This window comes from Dromiciops gliroides, chromosome 3 (genome assembly GCF_019393635.1).
Source record: "Dromiciops gliroides isolate mDroGli1 chromosome 3, mDroGli1.pri, whole genome shotgun sequence".
In the NCBI taxonomy this organism is placed as follows: Eukaryota; Metazoa; Chordata; class Mammalia; order Microbiotheria; family Microbiotheriidae; genus Dromiciops; species Dromiciops gliroides.
In genome coordinates, this window is record NC_057863.1 from 404,509,644 (window position 1) to 404,529,280 (window position 19,637).

At 38.1% G+C, this 19,637-nt stretch overlaps 2 protein-coding genes and 1 pseudogene across 2 annotated transcripts; 1 reads left to right on the forward strand and 2 right to left on the reverse strand.

Moving 5' to 3' along the window:
- Positions 1-1,814: 1,814 nt before the first annotated feature.
- LOC122750206 (olfactory receptor 149-like) lies at positions 1,815-2,748 on the forward strand. The gene is given in 2 exon segments (XM_043996877.1): positions 1,815-2,255; positions 2,257-2,748. Coding segments are annotated over 2 exon segments (933 nt in total).
- Positions 2,749-7,172: 4,424 nt separating this feature from the next.
- On the reverse strand, positions 7,173-8,084 carry LOC122751995 (annotated as a pseudogene).
- Positions 8,085-16,322: 8,238 nt separating this feature from the next.
- LOC122750243 (putative olfactory receptor 10D4) lies at positions 16,323-17,264 on the reverse strand. Its single transcript, XM_043996916.1, has one exon. It carries the CDS (start codon positions 17,262-17,264, stop codon positions 16,323-16,325), a length of 942 nt encoding a protein of 313 aa, XP_043852851.1.
- Between the last annotated feature and the right edge of the window lie 2,373 nt (positions 17,265-19,637).

Genomic DNA, 19,637 nt, shown 5'->3' on the forward strand with positions numbered 1-19,637 from the left:
GTAGTATTACTTTTTGTCATTGCAAGAATTGAAAACAAAGTAGGTGTCCACTGATTGAGGAACAAATGAACAAATCGTGGTATATGAATGTAATGATAATTTGAAGAATACAGGGAAGAAATGAGAAGACATTGATTAAGAATGAATAAACAGAAATAGGAAACAATATGAATGAAGACTGCCACAATGCAAATAAAAAAAGCAACAAAAACAAAATAGAAGCAGAATATTGTGCAACTACAATGATCAGGAATGATCTTGAAAAAGAGATATGAGGATGAATCCTGGTCCCATTTTTGCAGAGGGTAGGGACAATGGATGTGAAATACTCCAGGCTTCATCAGACTTGATTGATGTCTTGATTAGTTTTGCGAAATTGCTTTTTTCTATTTTTTTTATCATAAAGAATTGTTCTCAAAGGGGATATATTAGGAAATGAAGATGTTACAAAAATTCTTTTTTTTGTTGTTGTTTTTTGTTTTTTGTTTTTTGCAGGGCAATGGGGGTTAAGTGACTTGCCCAGGGTCACACAGCTAGTAAGTGTCAAGTGTCTGAGGCCGGATTTGAACTCAGGTACTCCTGAATCCAGGGCCGGTGCTTTATCCACTGCGCCACCTAGCCGCCCCCACAAAAATTCTTAAGATTAATTTTAAAGATAAAAATATCTAATATAAAAATGTATAAAGTCAAAATGCCTTCAACTTATGTGTTAAAGTGATGATAACTCACACATTTACCCTAGGAGGCAGTACCATACTCCAGTCATGTGGAAAGCTGTGCTTTCTCTTTAACTATCTGAATAATTCTTTCAGACTCAGTACATCTTCTACTCTTTCTAAGTATATTATGATCTCTTCCCACATCTCAGGGGTTCCAGATCTTTGCTGGTTGTTTGATCAAACACAGCTCCAAGCTTTTGAGACTGATTTCATATTATACATAGTCATGATCTACCATAAATCACCCTTGATCTCATTGTCAAAAACAAACTATTATTCTGCATGCCCCGTGGCCTTCCCTATAGTAATATTTCTTATCTTGTTATATAGTTAATAGAGGGAATGATGAAGAGAACTGGCTCATCAAAAAAGGAAGTCAATAGAATCCATCAGAGGAAGGCTCATTCTGCAGAGATGACTGATTTGCCCAATGGGTATTGGAAAGAACACTTACTTTGGCATCATAAAATATAGGTTCAATTTCCTCTTTCACCACTTACCAAGTAAGTAAACTTGGGGAAATCTTTGAACTTCTTTGAGCCTCAGTTTCCTTCTCTTTAAACTGAGGATAATAGTAATCATCACACTCTACCACAGGGCTACTGTAAAAATTAATAATAGCAACAATAATAATATTAAAAACTATATAGTACTCTAGAGTTGGCAAAGCACTTTACATTTGATCCCCAAAATGGCCTTATGAAGATATTATCCTTATTTCACAGATGAAAAAGTGAGGTTGAGAAAGATTGTGTCTAAGGTTGTTCAGCTGATAGTGTCTGAAGCAGTGTTCAAACCCAATTCTTTCTTACTCTAAGTCCATAACATATCATTCTATGTTTCCTTTCAAATGAGATGCCATGTAATAGAGCAGCTGGTCCCCTTGAAGCAATATGATATAGTATGTCAGTTGTATATCAACAGTCTATTGAAAGCCTCTATAAAGCCAAAAGTGGTTTTATTTTTGTGCCTATGTGTATCTTTTGACAGGTATATTTTCTTCATGCCTATTGAACTTCATCTTGCAACTCTGATTTCTGTACCCATCCTTTGGTGTCCTGTGCTTCAACACTAAGTATTAACTTTTTTACGGAGATGAAGAATCATACAGTGGTGACTGAGTTCATCCTTCTAGGAATTCCCCACACAGAAGGGATGGAGATTGAACTTTTCTTTGTGTTCTTATCTTTCTACTTCTTTACCTTGCTGGGGAACCTGACCATTCTGTTGGCCATCATTTCCTCCTCTCGTCTTCACACCCCCATGTATTTCTTCCTGTGCAAGTTGTCTATTTTTGACATATTTTTCCCTTCAGTGAGTTCTCCTAAAATGCTATTTTTCCTTTCTGGGAACAGCCATGCCATCTCCTATGGGGGCTGTGTATGTCAACTCTTTTTCTATCATTTCCTTGGCTGCACCGAGTGTTTCCTATACACTGTTATGGCCTATGACCGCTTTGTTGCCATCTGTTACCCCTTGCGGTACACAGTCATCATGAGCCATAAGGTATGTGCCATCTTGGCTATGGGGACCTCATTTTTTTGGCTGTATTCAAGCCACCTTTCTAACTGCTCTCACCTTCCAGTTGCCCTATTGTGGACCCAATAAGGTGGAATATTTCTTCTGTGATATCCCAGTGATGTTGAAGCTAGCTTGTGCAGATACCTCAGCCCTGGAGATGGTGGGTTTCATAAGTGTGGGCCTCATGCCTTTCAGCTGCTTTCTCCTAATCCTTACTTCTTATAGCCGCATCGTTTGCTCCATATTGAGAATACGCTCAGCAGAGGGCCGACGGAGAGCCTTCTCCACTTGCAGTGCTCACCTCACAGCCATCCTCCTATTTTATATGCCTGTGGTCCTCATCTACCTACAGCCTACCCCCAATCCTTGGCTGAATGCCACTGTTCAGATTCTGAATAATTTGGTCACTCCCATGCTGAATCCTTTGATCTATAGTTTGAGGAACAAGGAGGTAAAATCATCCCTAAGGAAGGTGCTACAGCAGGTTGGGTTCCTTCCTGAGCAGTAAAAGACAGACCTAATGGAAGTGGAGACATTAACAAAGTCAAACATAGAGATAGAATGATTGATTTTCCCCCCCTCATCATCAATGTGTCCTAAATATTTTGTTTCTTCTTAATTTCCTTAACCCTCTTTTCTGTTATGGTAGCTCTTTTTGCATTTGCCTATAGTGACTATCCCCTTAATAATCATTATTGTTATTGAATTTCAAAGTTCACAAAGGACTTTGTAAGTACTACTGGAATTATTGAAGAAGAAGAAAGGTGAAACTGTTATTTCTGACTCTTTGTGACTCCATTTTTATAGGGTTTTCTTTCTTTTCTTTTTTTTTGTGGGGCAATGAGGGTTAAGTGACTTGCCCAGGGTCACACAGCTACTAAGTGTCAAGTGTCTGAGGCCGGGTTTGAACTCTGGTCCTCCTGAATCCAGGGCTAGTGCTTTATCCACTGCACCACCTAGCTGCCCCCGAAAGATGAAACTCTGAAAGTTTAAGTGACTGGACCATGGTCACAAAGCTAGCAAGTGTTTAAGATAGGATTTGAACCAAAGTCGGCCTGACTCCAAGTCCAACCTGCAATTAGATATGCTATACTATTTCTCTTTGTTTCTTATAGAGATATTTACTGACTCACTCTCATAATTAACAGCCAAATTAATCCCTCAGGCCAGTGTTGGCAATCTAAATTTTAGTTCAATAAAGAAACTTGGACACAACCAGGAAAAATATCTGGAACTGAGGCATATAGGGAATAGACATTTCTTTAGCCTTCCACTTATGTTCAAGGTCTTTCCCTTGGAATCATACTCAGAGCTGAGTACCTACTGGGAGGTAGCAACAGCAATCATAAGGAGATGAAATGATGGTAGGTTAGAGAAATCTGAGATGAGATGACTGCAGCTCAGTGTGGGAGTGTCTGAGCCCTGCCTAACCTGTTGAGAAAAGCTGTTGCAGAGTGCTCAGCCCAGACTATTCCTGGTATGAAGACTGTGGGCCATTTCTTTATCAAGCAAAATGAAACTGCTTCTCTAGAAATAGGAACATAAGACCCTAGAGGGTTCACTGTTCTCTTCCTAGCTGATAGCTATATTCCCTGGGCCAGAAGTAGCACTGACTCACTCCAATCTCTCTCTCTTCTCTCTCTCTCTCTCTCTTTTTTTTGGAGCAAGGCAATGAGGGTTAAGTGACTTGCCCAGGGTCACACAGCTAGTAAGTGTCAAGAGTCTGAGGACAGATTTGAACTCAGGTCCTCCTGACTCCAGGGCCAGTGCTCTATCCACTGTGCCACCTAGCTGTCCCTCGTTCCCCCCCCCTCTGGCCCCCCCCCCCCGCCAATTTCTTTAAGATTATTTCCTTATGGTGGGTATCTAGGGATTCTAAGGAGATCAGACTCTTGGAGACTTGAAATCAAGAGGATGCTGTGAAAGTTCATAAGGGAGTTGAGCTCTACCACCAAAGCTTCAGAAAACATTTGAAGAAGATCCAAAAAAGCTTAACGTGAAAAACAACAAACAGAACTAAGCCCCTTTATTCAGTTCAGAATTGCTCAAAAAGAACAATGGTGGAGATTTGTAGATATTTCACCCTAGGAAAGCCTGGTGAAGCTCAGGTAACATGAAAAGCAGTGGAAGTGGGAAGAGAAGTTTCACAAAGGAAGCCAGCATGAGTCTCACCAAAAAGCCTGATGCCACCCAATTGTCTGAAAGGGGTATTTGCCAGGGCAAGCTCCCATTTTGGGAACTGGAAGCCAGGCATTGGTCCTCATCTGTCAGAAGAGTAGCAAGCGACAGAACCAGGCACCAGAGATCACTACCCAAGGACTCAGGGCCCTACCTTTAAATTCTCGAGATGCTGGGAACCACAGGGACACAAATCCAACAGAGAGTTTCAGCACCAACAAGGAAGTTGAATAGGATGCCTGAGACTGGTTTAATTTCCAGTAGCCTTGTGGTATTTGTCAGTGGGACCACAGGTGTGGGAACTAACTCCAAACTGGGGATCGTTCAAGGTTAAGGAGACCAAAACCAGAGCAGGTCAGAGCCTATAGTAGACAATCAAAGGACTGAGAGAGAAGTCATGGTGTGGGGCAGAAAGTAGGGCCTAATACTACTCAGTTCATCTGGATCAGTAACAGATGATATATGAAAAAATACTAAGAAGAATGTCCTTGCTGATTCATATCATTAACTCTAATCCACTCAATAATGTGGGAGAGACAGGATAGAGAAGTTAAATTTATTCATGGTTGATTTGGATCCCATGATATCTAGAGTCCCTTCCAATGCCAAGAGACAGTTGGTAGTGCAGAGAGTGCTGGGTCTGGAGTCAGAAAGACCTGAGTTCAAATCCAGACTCAGACACATACAAGCTGTGTGACCTTAGTCAAGTCACAACTTATGTTTACCTCAGTTTCCTCAACTGTAAAATGAGGATAATAATAGGGTTTTTTGTGAGGATCTAATGAGATAATATTTGTAAAAGCACTTAGCACAGTGACTGGCACATAGTAGACAGTTAATAAATGTTTATTCTCTTTCTCCCAAGACATAATGCTGTGTGAAGGTGTGGAGATAAATGCCGACCTACACAGTTGGGTCATTTACCTAAACTAAACTCAGAGGGAGAGACAGGAAAAAAAAAAAGTATTACAAAAGCTCATTTGCAAGCTAATGAGTCCCACTTCCATGATTCAATTTAATTTTCTACTATAATTTGAAATACATATAGATAGTAGTGGAACACCTTGTTTCCCATAGCAAGGATATGTTTAATGTTCTGGGATTATTTTCCCCCTGCTCCTGACTGCTTATCTGCCCTTGAATACATTCTCATATCTAAGCTGATTACAAAGGTCCCTCGCTTTTTGTTTGTTTGTTTTTGTTTTTTTGCTGGGCAATTGGGGTTAAGTGACTTGCCCAGGATCACACAGCTAGTAAGTGTTAAGTGTCTGAGGCCGGATCTGAACTCAGGTCCTCCTGACTCCAGGGCTGGTGCTTTATCCACTGCATCACCTAGCTGCCCCAGGTCCCTCCTTTTTAACAATTATTTTATAATACACTTTTTACTCACAATGCAGGGTTAAGCATTACTCTCTCTAGAGATATGTTGTCAGCTCTTCTGAAGGTTGAAAGGAGAGACCTGCAGTACACTCCACTAGAGATCACTGTGTCCATTCATATATTTTTGTGAAATCTGATCTTTCAATACAATTTCTATTTCAAGTACTATTTTTTGTCCTTTTTCATTACCAAAGGTGTTCAAAAGTCAAATGTTTTGTGATCACTTGGGTGAGGATGATTCCTCTTAAGTGTTTAGGTGTTTGAGGAGGTAGTTTTGCCTCCACCTCTGTGAGGCACATTCTCCAATCTTTCCCCTGGGTCCTTTATATTTTCCTGGGAAATAATAATAACAATAAAAATAGCAGACATGTTCATGGGGGCAGCTAGTGGCACAGTGGATAGAGTGTTGGGCCTGGAGTCAGGAAGACCTGAGTTCAAATCCAGCCTCAGTTATTTGACAGCTGTATAACCCTGGGCAAGTCACTTAACCACTGTTTGCCTCAGTTTCCTCATCTGTAAAATAATAACAGCACCTGCCTTCCTAGGTTGTTATAAGGATCAAATGAGATAATAATTGTAAAGCATTTAGCACAGTAACTAGAACATAGAAAGCACTGTACAAAAGATAACTGCTATTATTATGTTCAGAGGACATACACATTTAATTTCTCAAAAATCCTGTGTCAACTGAGAGAACAAATATTATTTTCACCATTTCAGAGATGATAAACTGAGACTCCAAGGAATAAGGCAATCTGGTCCAAATCTCCAAAGCACTAAGGGGACAGAGCTGGAATCCTAACCTAAGCTTTCTCTCCCTGTAAGTCCTCTCATAATGACTACACTGCTGCCTCTCAATAGTCAAATGAATTCCTCAACCCCATTACCATAGCTTCTGTAAGACAGCCATGAAGTACCCAGTGAATGGGATGCTCATATACCTTGACTCATTTGCTTTCTTTTCTTATTTCCAAATAAATTTCACAAGCATAAATTTCTTTTTCTTTTTCTTTTCTTTTCTTTTTTTGGTGGGACAATGGGGGTTGAGTGACTTGGGTCACACAGATAGTAAGTGTCAAGTGTCTGAGGCCAGATTTGAACTCAGGTCCTCCTGAATCCAGGACTAGTGCTTTATCCACTGCACTACCTCCCTGCCCCCTCACAAGCATAAATTTGTCAGAACACCACAGAGTAGTCATTAGGAGTATAGTAGTAGAGCTTATTTTGGTTAAAGAGAGATAGCCAATGAAGTTTGGCAAAGATGTGTTTTATACACATACATATGTACACATAGATACATGTATATATGCATACATTCACACATAAGAAAATATAGACATGGCCAACCTATCCACCCCCAATTATCTATTTCCTCTAAGCAAAAACTCCTCTGGTTTGTAGCCTGAGCAGAGGTGTCTTCATCTCCTTGTCCCTCAGTGTATACACCATGGAGTTCAGCATGGGAGTGAGCATGGTGAAGAAAATAGCTACAATTATATCCACAGCATCTTTGGTACCTGGTCTCAGGTAAATAAAAAGACAATGTAAAAAGAAACAGAGGACCACCATGAAGTAGGAGGCACAAGTCTGGAAGGCCTTGTATCTGCCCTGTGTTGTGCATATCTTGAGGACAGCATGGACAGTGGACACATAGAAAAGAAAAAATCAGGAAAAAACAGGTAAAAGTAAGTACCCCAATATTAAGAAAGGTTACTGTCTCATCTGAGGTGTCTGCACAGGCCAATTTGAGAATGGGGGGTATGCCACAAATCTGGTTGGGTCCACAATAGGGAAGATGAAAGGTCAGGATAATCTGGATAGCAGAAGGGAGAACATCAGTGAGCTATGTGCTCCAGTTAGAAGGGCACAAGTATTCTGACTCATCATGGTGGGAAAGTACAATGGTTAAGTGATAGCTGGAAGAGGTCATAGGACTGTATAAAATAGACGCAGAGCCCTCTAGAAGGTGAAAAAAAAATAGAGTTGAGCTGCATAGCTTTGAAAAGAGATGGCTCTACCATCTGAAGAAAGGAGCCCCATGAGAATCTTGGGCATGGTGATAGTGGAGAACCATGTGTCAATGAAGGAGAGGTTGGCCAGGAAGTAGTATGTGGGGTTGTGGAGATAGTTATCTACCTTGATCACTGTCAAGATGAGGAGGTTTCCCACCAGAGTAAGTGCATAGATCACTAAAAATATTCTGAACAGGCTGGTGTTCAGTTCTGGTAGATGTGGAATCCTCATGAGGATGAATGTGGTCACAAAGCTCTGATTCTTCCTTTCCATTTAAATTGTAGGTGCTGTACCTAAAGGAGAAGGAAATATCATTTACAAAAAATCCACTGCCATGTAAATTATAGAATGTTAGAGTTGTAACTAGATAGCCTCAGATATAATGTAGTCCAACTCCTTCATTTACAGATTAGGAAATTAAGGCTGAGAATGGTAAGAGGAAGAAGTGAGGTGCATTGGAAAGGTACTGATTTGACATTGAAGGACCTATTTGTTAAGTGTGTTATTTAAAAATACTTTCTTTTTTATCTTAGAATTTTATTTTCCCAAATTACATGTAAATACAAATTTTGACATTAATTTAACAATGCTTTCTAAGGAAGTTACTTAGCTTTTCTGAGTCTCAATTTCTTTTTATATAAAATAAGTTGATTGACCAGTACAGTTTGTTCAAACTCTTAGTCATATACAATGTCATACAGTATAAGAGATCTAGAAGTTAAACACAGGTCTTCTGACTCCAAATCCAAGGCACTTTCCATTACAATAACACCTCTTCTCCCCCACCAACTCTGCAACTTGTACTCATACTCTCAGGTCAGTGGCCACAGGGTATTTGTGCTACCTGGGTGATGTGTGTCTAGGATTAACTCTTTGGTATTATCTTTTTGATTTCAGGAGCAACTCCATCAGACTCTACTTCTTCCCATCAACTAGAAGACTCAATTATATCAACTAGTTGAGCTAGGGTGCCGTCTTCTACAAATACATGTGGAATCATCAAGGGAGAGTTGGCACAAACTTAATATACAATCACTATGAGACATAACTTTTGAAATAATTCTGATAGAGCTCCCCTTGGGTGCAGCTCTCTTCTGTCTGGGAAGTTCAGTGGATAGCCAACAGTCTCCTTCTCTCTTGAATCTATAGTTGGCACTGTATGCCACTAGAGGTCACATGACATGAAGCTGCTTTTATCTTTGGATGACTGTCTTTTCCCCTCTGTCATCAATGAGTCTTTCCTCTCCTGACAAAGAGAATTTTCCTACTCTGAGCCACAGCCACTCCTGGAACATTTTCATTTCTATCTCACAGGTGACCTAGGGCCTCTAGATCTTCTGAAATCCACAAGTTATCCTCAGGTGCTCATTTATCTAATATCAAGACGTAAAGAGAGATGAGGGTATGTGTTTATGGTCACATGGAGCCTGGATGTGAGACAGGACAGCTGGCTCCACCGAATTCTCAGGGCCAGCATGAAATAGTCTTCACATGTCACAGCTAGAAAAGAAGCAAGCTTGAATGGTTCTGTATCTTGTTTTTACTTTTTCAAGGTAATTGTAGTTAAGTGACTTGTCCAGGGTCACACAGCTAGTATCAAATATCTGAGGCTAGATGAACTTAGGTACTCCTGATTCCAGGGCTGGTAGTCTATCTACTGTACCACCTAGCTGCCTCTGTACCTTGCTTTTACATGATTGCTGAGTTATTTTTTTCTGACTCAACAGCCAATTAGGGAACTTGTTATTATCACACAGCCCAAGGTTCTCAGCCATGTATAAATGGACATAGACTTTCCCCAAGTTTCCAAGTGGTTTACTGGAGTCAAGCAGGGTCTATCTGTGAATGCTTCAAGGACTGGCCCCTTTATACCAGTAGAATCTATATTCAATATAGGTCCAAGGTAATTTGGCTGGACAGGGAAATAGCAGTTGTGGTCATAAAGGGGCAGGGACCCAACCCGGGTAATGACAAAAGTGCTGATAAGAAGGGCAATAACTAGACAACTCTCTGGACCATACTACTTTGGGAGCATTGAAAACTTGGGGGCTCTAAATTATAACTGTGAAAACAAAAGGACATAAAAGCCTGAAGCTCAGGCCAGTCACCCTGGTGGTAATCAGAGCCCAACTTTGACATATAATCCAAAGCCAAGAAATAAGCTGGAAAAATGAGCAAACAGCAAATAAAAACCAAAAACTGACTATAAAACTTATATAGTGATAAGGAATATAAAGAACACCTCAGAAAACAACAGCTTGGAAGCATCTACAAGCAAAGCCTAAAAGAAAAATGTAGTTTGTCTTCAACAAGGGGAAAAAGTAAAAAAGGATGGATAAAAAGAAGAGAATAGGATGAAGAGAAATACACGGTTAGAAATCATAACTGTGAATGTGAATAGGATGAATTCACCTATAAGATGGAAGAAGATAGGAAGATGGTTTACAAATCTGAATCTAATGACATTTTTAATCCAATAGATATTAGATAATCTACCCCAACCAATTGTCATCTCTATCACAAACTAAAATTATGAGACTGTTATCATTTAAAAAAGCATCAAGGAGGATATAGTTGGAGAAGATGTTAGGTGGTGCAGAACTGGATTTGTAGTTAGGAAAATATGAGTTCAAATTTAGCCTCAAACATTTACTAGTTGTGTGTCCCAACTCATCAGTTAACCTCTCTGCTTCAGTTTTCTCATTTGTAAAATGGTGATATCACCAATCACTATATCATATATATCTATAATATATATCTATATCTATATATGTTTATGTATGTATATACACATATGTGTGTATACTCACAAATTTCGAGCTTCTCACAATTACCAATTCTTCAATCTTCTTAATTCTCATGACATAATTCTTCATTCTTCCTCAGCTACAGGGAGAGATGGTCATACCCTGGATCTTGCTATCACCCAGAAGTGTTCCACTTCTATATTCATGGACTATCATAATATGTTATCATTTAATCTTTCCCTATGTCTTGCAATATCTAACTGTTCTCTTCAACAAGACCTCTATTTCACCCACTTTTCTGTTCTTTCCAAGGCTATCATCCCTATATTGGTTGCATACTTCCCCCCTTTTAAAAGTCATTTCCTTGGTGAACCAAATTGGCTGTCTTCTATCTTTAACTCTCAAATATTTTGCTTTTTTGTCCCATCACTAATGATGCTTTAGAAACTCCAAGCTTCAACCATTCCCACCATTCACCTTTTTAATTCCTATTCATGTGAATTGGAGGAAATTATGAAAAGATGCTGACTGGATCCACTACAAATTTATGTTAAGTAATAAATGATAATAATAAATCATGTAGCATTTATCTAGTACTTTAATGTTTGAAAAATATTTTATGATTTTTTTCATTTGATACAATAATTCTGTGAGGTAGGTAATATTGTCACCATTTTCTAGGAGAGGAAATTGAGGCAGAGGCTAAGTGACTATCCCAGAGTAACACAGCTACTAACTATCTGAGAAAATATTTGTTTATAAGTCTAGCCTTCTATGCACTGCACACCTAGCTGCTTGTAATAATTGTCTAATAAAAATGGAACACTCCTTAATCTGTCCCACTCCCCACAAATGTTCCAAAGTTACTCCTTTTCTCCTCAAGCCTCTCATGGAACCTCTTCTCTCTTCCCTTTTACTTGAGTACTTTTCCTTTCACTACCACAAAAACTGAAGTCAAGGGGCAGCTAGGTGGTGCAGGGGATAAAGCACTGGCCCTGGATTCAAGAGGATCTGAGTTCAAATCTGTCCTCAGACCCTTGACACTTATTAGCTGTGTGATCCTGGGCAAGTCCCTTAACCCTCATTGCCCCACAAAAACAAACAAACAAAAATCTCCACAAAACTGAACTAATTCAATGAAAGCTCCACTGTCTCTCTTCCCCTTTTCATGAAATTCAGACATCTTACTCTGTTATCTCTTTGTTGGTCTCATAGTAAGAGGTTGCCTTTCCTCTTGCCAAGAATAACAACTCTGCATGTACTCTTTATTCCTTCCCATCTTGTCTTCTCCAGTAGATTGCTCCCAATATCATTCTTACTCTTTCTTGTCTTTATTCTTTGATTACTGGCTCCTTCCCTATTGCCTATAAATATGGACATCTCTTTATCCTTAAAAAATCCCTCACTTGATCTTACCATCCTTGTTAGCTGTCATACTATATCTGGCCTTGCTTTCTCAGCTAAATTCCTTGAGAAAGCCATCTCAATTTTCCCTCTAATTGCTCTTCTCTCTCTTGCTGCTAAATCTTCTGCAATCTGCCTTTCACATTATTTATTCAATTGAAACTTATTTTTCCAGAGTTATCAATGATTTTTAATTACCAAATAGATTTGCCTTTTCTCAACCCTTTTCATACTTCTTCACTTCTATAAATCCTTTGGCACTCTCAGCCAATCACTTCCCCTTCCTGTATCCCTGGCCCTTTAGCTAGGTAATTCCTAATAACTGATGGTGTTTTCAAGGCTCTGTTCTGGAACCTCTTCCCTTTTTTACTCTATTTTGCCTTACTTGTTGATACCATCGGTTCCCACTATTTCAATGATCATTTCTAATCATAGGATACTCAGATCTATATATCCAGGCCCAATGTTTCTCCTGAGTGACATTAATACATCTATATCTGTTGAACTTTTTGATATGTTGTAGGTATCTCAATCTCATCATCCAAAACAGAACACATCATATCTCTCCAAAACACTTCTCTTTATGCACTTTCCTCTGAATTACTTTTGAATTTCCTAGAAACTTTAGTATATTGTATTGTGATCATCATTAATATAATTACTCATCATTTCTATTTTTTATTTTTTGACTTGTTATTTAGGATTTTATCATTAAATATTTATTTATGTCTGTTCTTTTGTTTGTGTTGTCTGAATTGACTACTATTTTTAGCATTTTGGTCTATAAGGCAAGTATTTGGTATTTCTCTCTTTTACATATGTTTGTAATATTTGTGCCTTAATTCATGGTCAGTTTTTGTTAAAATGTTATATTTGGGTCTGAGAAATCTACATATTCCTTAGCAGTCTCATGAAGAATATGTCATAAATCTTTTAGTTATACTTTCTCCATCACATTGTTCAGTTTTTGTTGTTGTTGTTTTGCAGGGCAATGAGGGTTAAGTGACTTGCCCAAGGTCACACAGCTAGTAAGTGTCAAGTTTCTGAGGCTAGATTTGAACTCAGGTTTTCCTGAATCCAGGGACAGTGCTTTATCCACTGTACCACCTAGCTGCCCCCACATTGTTCAGTTTTATATTTTCTCTTTGTTATACTACTGTTAGATATCCAATAATGAGGCAGGGACATTGAAGTCTACTTTCACTGTTGCGTTCTATTTTTTTTTTTTTTTTTGCTGCTCAGTTAAGGTTTCCTTTATGAATTTGAATTGTAAAGCACTTTGAGCATATGTTTAATTTTGATATATTGCCTTTTCTGATAACACTACAGTAATTTAACACATAGTGAAAATTTAATCCCAGTTCCTCATTTTTAAACTGTGTGGATTTTTATTTTTAAAATGTGTTTCTAATGGGCAACAGATTGTGAGGTTTTGTTTTCTTATGAAACCTGTCTCTCTTTTTCATTTCATTGGATTGTTTAATCCATCCTCATTTATAATTATGAGAGTCAGGTTTATGTTTTCTTCTATTTGTGTCAAATATTCTTATTTTTTCAAATTGGGATTTATTCTTCTCTTCCTCTGTAAACATGGTAGGGAATAAGCATTTATACAGTGTCTACAAATAGAAGTAAGGGTAAGGGGTGAAGGGGAGGTCCATAGGGATTGATTAGACTGGGTAGAGAAGAGGAAGACCTAGACAGAAATAAGGTTCACAAGGAGCCCACATCCACAAAAATGTCTCCAGCCTAAGAAACTTCTCTTGACTTGATATAACTGCAGATAAATCTTCTTCATTCAGTAAATTCCACTGGATTAATTTTTCTCCTTTTCTATGAGGTCAACATTTTTCTATTTATAACAGCCTATTTTATGTAATGAATTCTAAGGAGTTAATTCATTTTGGTGAGATTTTAAACTTCCCCAAAAAAGTAGAGTTCAAAAGAAAAAAAAAAAGAATTATCTCCAGTTGTAGGAAGCCTTACCTATCACAATCTTTCTAACCCATCTCTTTTGTATGCTTTTTTAAATATTATACTCCTTTGATTTGTCATGAAAGCTAACCACATAGGCAAGGTGGTGAGGATGATTCCCCACCTCTCTCCAAATTATCCTGGATATCTATGACATTGTGACATAAATTATGAAAATTATAAAAAATTCTCCCCTTTTTGTGACTTTCTTCTTGAGTTTGTCACTTGATCTTACTGATACAGTCTAATTGCCATGGTAGGCTGGGTGTTGTTATTTAGTTTCCACTGAGGGAACCAAATTTTATTCTTCTGCACTGACTGGAGAGGGAAAGAAATAGGAAGCCATTTCAATATTCCATCATAGTTTTGCTTTTTTCATTTTCCTTGCTCACTTTTCCCATCTCTCTACAATATGAGAGTTATACCTCAAGCTACCCTCTGTTCCAGGCAACTGTTTTTCAAATTATGTATACACTAGATGGGTGGTATCAAACTTAAATAGAATGGGGGTCACTAAACCATGTTAAAAGGATCTCTGTGGAAGAATGTTGACATAGAAAAACACATATTGACATTGTGCATATTTTATTGTATTTTTATTTCTTTAAATGTTTCTAATTATATTTTAATCTAGTTCAGATCATACTCTGGAGTGTGGCTGCATATGAAGTCTTTAGGCCCCATGTTTGACACATTTGCACTAAATAATACAAAGAGAGAAAGAGAAAATAAAAGTGAGAATTGATGGAGGTTTTAAGTTTGCACCAAGACCATGGCAGTTTGTGAACAGATCATTAAAAATAATAACTTTCTAGCATCAGAAAATGGGTTGTTCAACACATGTAAAAGAGATAAGGGATAATCAAACTATAATTTCAATTTCATCTTTTAGTGTTTGACAAGATGTTTAACTCTTCTACACTGCAAGTTCTTATCTCTGGAGACATTCAATGATCAAATATCACATAGATTATTTTCTATTTGATTTTCAAATGCAATATCTTTACCCTATCAGGGAATTTCCTGTTAGGTCAGATCTAGAACTCCCTTTCTTGGTTGGCCACCTTGCTTCCATTGGGAATGCTCCTTCAGTCTATATCATCTGGTATATGTATCCTCCTATGAATACCTTTTCTGATTTCTATTTTTGTTATGTTTTGGATAAATGAGTCTTTGTGATAAAAAAATATAATATCTCTCTTGACATCTTATTGTCTCACCTTAGGGATTCTACTTCACCAGTCAAATATTAGGAATTTTCACCAGTTGATATTGCAGCTCTTATTGATATTTCTAATTGGCATGCTCAGGAACATTTATGTTATCTACTTTCCTCCAAGGGACCCAATTATCATTCCTCTTCCTGGACTGAGAGGAAGAGAAAGAAACAGGAAGCAATTTCAGTGCTCCATCACAACTTTGTTTTTTTTTTTTTAAATTTTCTTCTCACCATTTTTCTGTCCCTAAAAGATGGGAGACACATCTCTGACTAAAAGACTGGGGATGGATGGGTGGATCTCTCTACCTTCACATGCCCTCTGATAGGATGAAAGAAATAAGAAGAGGTTTATTTATAGGGGAAAATCAAAGAAACAGTACATTTGTTGAGTAACTATTACAGATATGGAGTGAAACTTATTTCACAGGGAAATAATTTACACAGTGATCACAATAATGGAAAGGACAACAATATTGAAAGGTTTCAGAATTCTGATAAATGCAAGTTATCCATCAGGAATTCAAGAGTGAAGATGAACTGCATTTTCTACCTTTCAGTAGAGAGGATTCAGACCAGAAGTACAGAATAAGAGACACATTTTTAGACATAGCCAATGTATTGATTTTTTTTTTGCCTGACTATACTTACTTAAAAGTAGAGTTTCTATTTGGAGGGAGGAAGAGATGGTTAGAATGAAAGATTTGAAAAAAGAAGACAAGGAAGAAAAAACATATCAATAAATCATTTAAAAATATGCCAAAGAGAGCAAAAGGAATTTTATAGGGATACAGTCAGATAAATATGGGAGTTTTTCTTAGTACAGTATGAGATTGATATGTTTTAAAGAACTGATGTCAATTTGTAGTTCCAAATACATTTTTCTCTTCTGTAATTCGTTGTATATTGAAATGTTAATGCTTTTGATGTTTGTTAAGTTCATAATAAAAATAAAATGCTCATTATTGGAAATATATAATTTAAAGAACAATTTCACTAAGCAACTTGGGGAAATACATACTCACATAGACATATGTTGTAAGAATCATAAAGCTCAAAAGATACAATAATTTACAGGGGTTTTCATTTTCTTAAAAAAGTTTGAAAGATGTTCTTGATCATTGAGCTCACCAAAGAGGAATCAAACTTTCTCCATCAATACTGAGAGGCTTATTCATTCTCAACAATGATCCCCATTTTATATAACACTTTGTTGAGGGCAAATTTCACATCCTTATTCCTTAAACTATAGATCAGGGGGTTCAACATGGGGGTCACAAGATTATTTAATATCTGAACCACTGAGCCAAGCAAGGGACTGGGAGTGGGTTGTAGGTAGATAATGATGATGGGCCCATAGGCACAAAGGATTGCTGTGAGGTGTGCACTGCAGGTAGAAAAGGCTCTTCGTCTACCTTCTGTGGAACGTATTCTTGATATGGAGATCCCAATGCGAGTGTAGGAAATGAGGATGAGAAAAAAGCATGTGAGAGCCACAAGACCAACATTAGTGAAACTAACCCATTGGACTAAAGATGTATCTGCACAGGCCAGAGGTAAGACAGCAGGAATGTCACAAAAGTAGTAGCCTACTTGGTTAAGGTCACAATAAGGTACCTGGAAAGTAAGGGAGGTCAGGATAGTAGCGTGAACACACCCACCTATCCAGGTACTTGTTGCTAGGATGGAGCACACCCTATGATTCATGATAACTGTGTAATGTAGAGGGTGACAGATGGCAACAAAGCGGTCATATGCCATTACTGTATACAGGAAGCACTCAGTGCTGCCCAGGAAATGGTAGAAGAACAACTGGACTGCACACCCCTGGAAAGAGATGGCTGGTGTCTGACCAGAAAGATAGAACAACATTTTAGGTGAGGTAACTGAAGAGTAACCCATATCAAATATAGACAGGTTTCCCAGGAAAAAATACATAGGGGTATGAAGGCGAGAGGAAGAAATGATGGCCATGAAGATGAGCCCATTTCCTGACAGGGTGCACAGGTACAAAGATAAGAAGAGAACAAAGAGCACCGTCTCCAGCCCCACTGTCTCAGGGATACCCAGAAGGATGAACTCAGTCACAACTGTGTAGTTCTTCATTTCCATGGAAAAGTCAGCTCTTAGCTATCTGTGAAAGGAAATGTGTAATTTAATTTATTTCCCCCCCCAAAAAATACACCACTTTTGAATTAAAGAGAAAGAAATACTTCAAATTCCCTAAGAAGTTAAAGACTGGGGCAGCTATATGGTGCAGTGGATAGAGCGCCAGCCCTGGAGTCAGGAGTACCTGAGTTCAAATCCGGCCTCAGACACTTAATACTTACTAGCTGTGTGACCCTGGGCAAGTCACTTAACCCCAATTGCCTCACTAAAAAAAAAAAAAAGAAGAAGTTAAAGACTGCTACTGTCATGACCCTACAGCTTCTGAGTACTAAATACTAAGGATCTAAAATTTCTCTGACACAAATACCTATAGTGAATGAAATACACACACACACACACACACACACACACACACACACACAAGAATGAATTTCTGCCATTTATTTACAAGAGATATACAGATTCAAGGTAAGGCAATTGGAAATGAGTAAAGAAGAAAACTATTCAGCCTTAAGTATGTGATTCATATGCTATTCTATCTAGCTACAGATTCCTGGGCCTAGCTTGGTCCATCACAATTTCATTTTGTCCTAGTACTTCAAATTCCTTGAAGGTACCAGAAAAGAATGATCTCTCTAATCCTAGAAAACCCTTCACAGAATTGGAATCAACTGCTATCTTAGCTGACTGGTGCACGCTAAAACCCCAAAGTCTCTCTTAAATCATAAAGCCTCCTAAATGTATGCTTGACTGTGGGTTATTTATCTACCTTCCTAGGTAATCAGTTAATCAACCAATTCCCTTTGACTCCCCTTCCCTTTCATCTTCTTCCCGTCTCTCTTTTCCCATCCCTTCTTTCATCTTCCCCAACCAAGAGGAAAAACAAACAAGAATCTAAATGATGAAATTTGAAAGTGAACTGATAACCTAAAAATTTAGAATAATTGAATTTGATACAGGTTAAACTGAGGTCCAGAAAGATTATCCCTACCCCTTGTATTTTACAACTATTTAGGCTCTTATCCCAACATCATTATTAGATCTCAGATTTTTTTTTTCAATTGACCTGCTCCTCACCGAAGTGAAATGTAACACTCTTAGAGAGAAGAGACATAAATTTCTCTCTACCTCATGCTCTCTCATCTTATAGGATAAAGAAAAAGCAAAGATAGGAACCCAAGAAATAGTAAATGAATAGTTGCTATACAGCCATTAATTAGGCAGATTGCCATAGAGAAAGGTAAATTTAGCATATCTTGGCCAAAAATTGTAATCTCCTCCTCCACTTTGAGCCTCTTTGTCTTTGTAGACAGGTTCAAGTTATTCAATGCCTTAATTTTCGGGATAACTGTTCTTTTTACTAGGGTGACTAGACAGTCAAGTAATCCTGCTGTCTTTTGCAGTTTTAGACTTTCCAACAATGAGAATTAGGCCTGTTAACTCTACTAGTCTCATTTCCTAGCATTCGAACTTCTTAAAGTGAATGTAAGAAATTTGGAAAAGGAGAGAAAGGAAGAATGGAGTGGTGAGGGAGGAGAAGGTAAGGGAGGAGAATGAGGAAAGGGCAAAATTTTTGCACTCACATTACTAACAGCCTTAGGCATGAATGACTGAGGCTGGGAGGTAATATTTTGTTTGTCCAAGATTTCCCCTACCAGGCATCAAAGAAGGGAAAATGTAAGATTTTTGTAACACTGAGCTCTCCAGTCAGACTCAAAGTTTCTCTTTTTCAGCCAATCGCTTAGGAAGAGCCCTCTTCACTGTGAGCACCAACCAGATTCCAGGAACTGAAACATTTCCCACATACATTTGAACTTAAATTTACTTGTTATCCCTTTGGGACCCTATCTTGACACTCAGCAAGCCTCAAGCAGAGGGATCAATTAAAACCCGGGCACCCTGGGACATGAGAAGAGGAAAAACACTGGTATAGATAGCATCTGCTGACCTTTACCTGTAAGTCAGGCTTTGGTGGAACAATATAATTCCTTTGTTTGAAACCCTTACTGATAAATATTCTGACATATTGTTATCTATCTTTTCCCATATATGTGTATTTCTTATCTTTCAAAGTAGCTAATAATTATTGGAGCTATGACTTTTACTTCATGCTATTTCCACAGCACCTAGCACAGTGCCTTATAGTCAGTCATTTGCCAATTAAAGAGTTGACATATATTGATCAAATTGATATAATCATCTTCTTTCTCCTTAGCCATGATACATGTCACATAAAGTGATGCTGATGATTGGCATTGCTTAGCTCAAACAACTGTTCAGTTTCTTTGTATAATAGTCAGTTTCATGCATATCTGCATGAACTTGAGTTACTGTGTGAGCTTGGGCAACTCCTCTATAAATTGGGGATTTTAATAT

Excerpts from the sequence above, each read along its gene's own strand:
- LOC122750243 (XM_043996916.1), bottom strand. The coding sequence starts at position 17,264 with ATGGAAATGAAGAACTACACAGTTGTGACTGAGTTCATCCTTCTGGGT.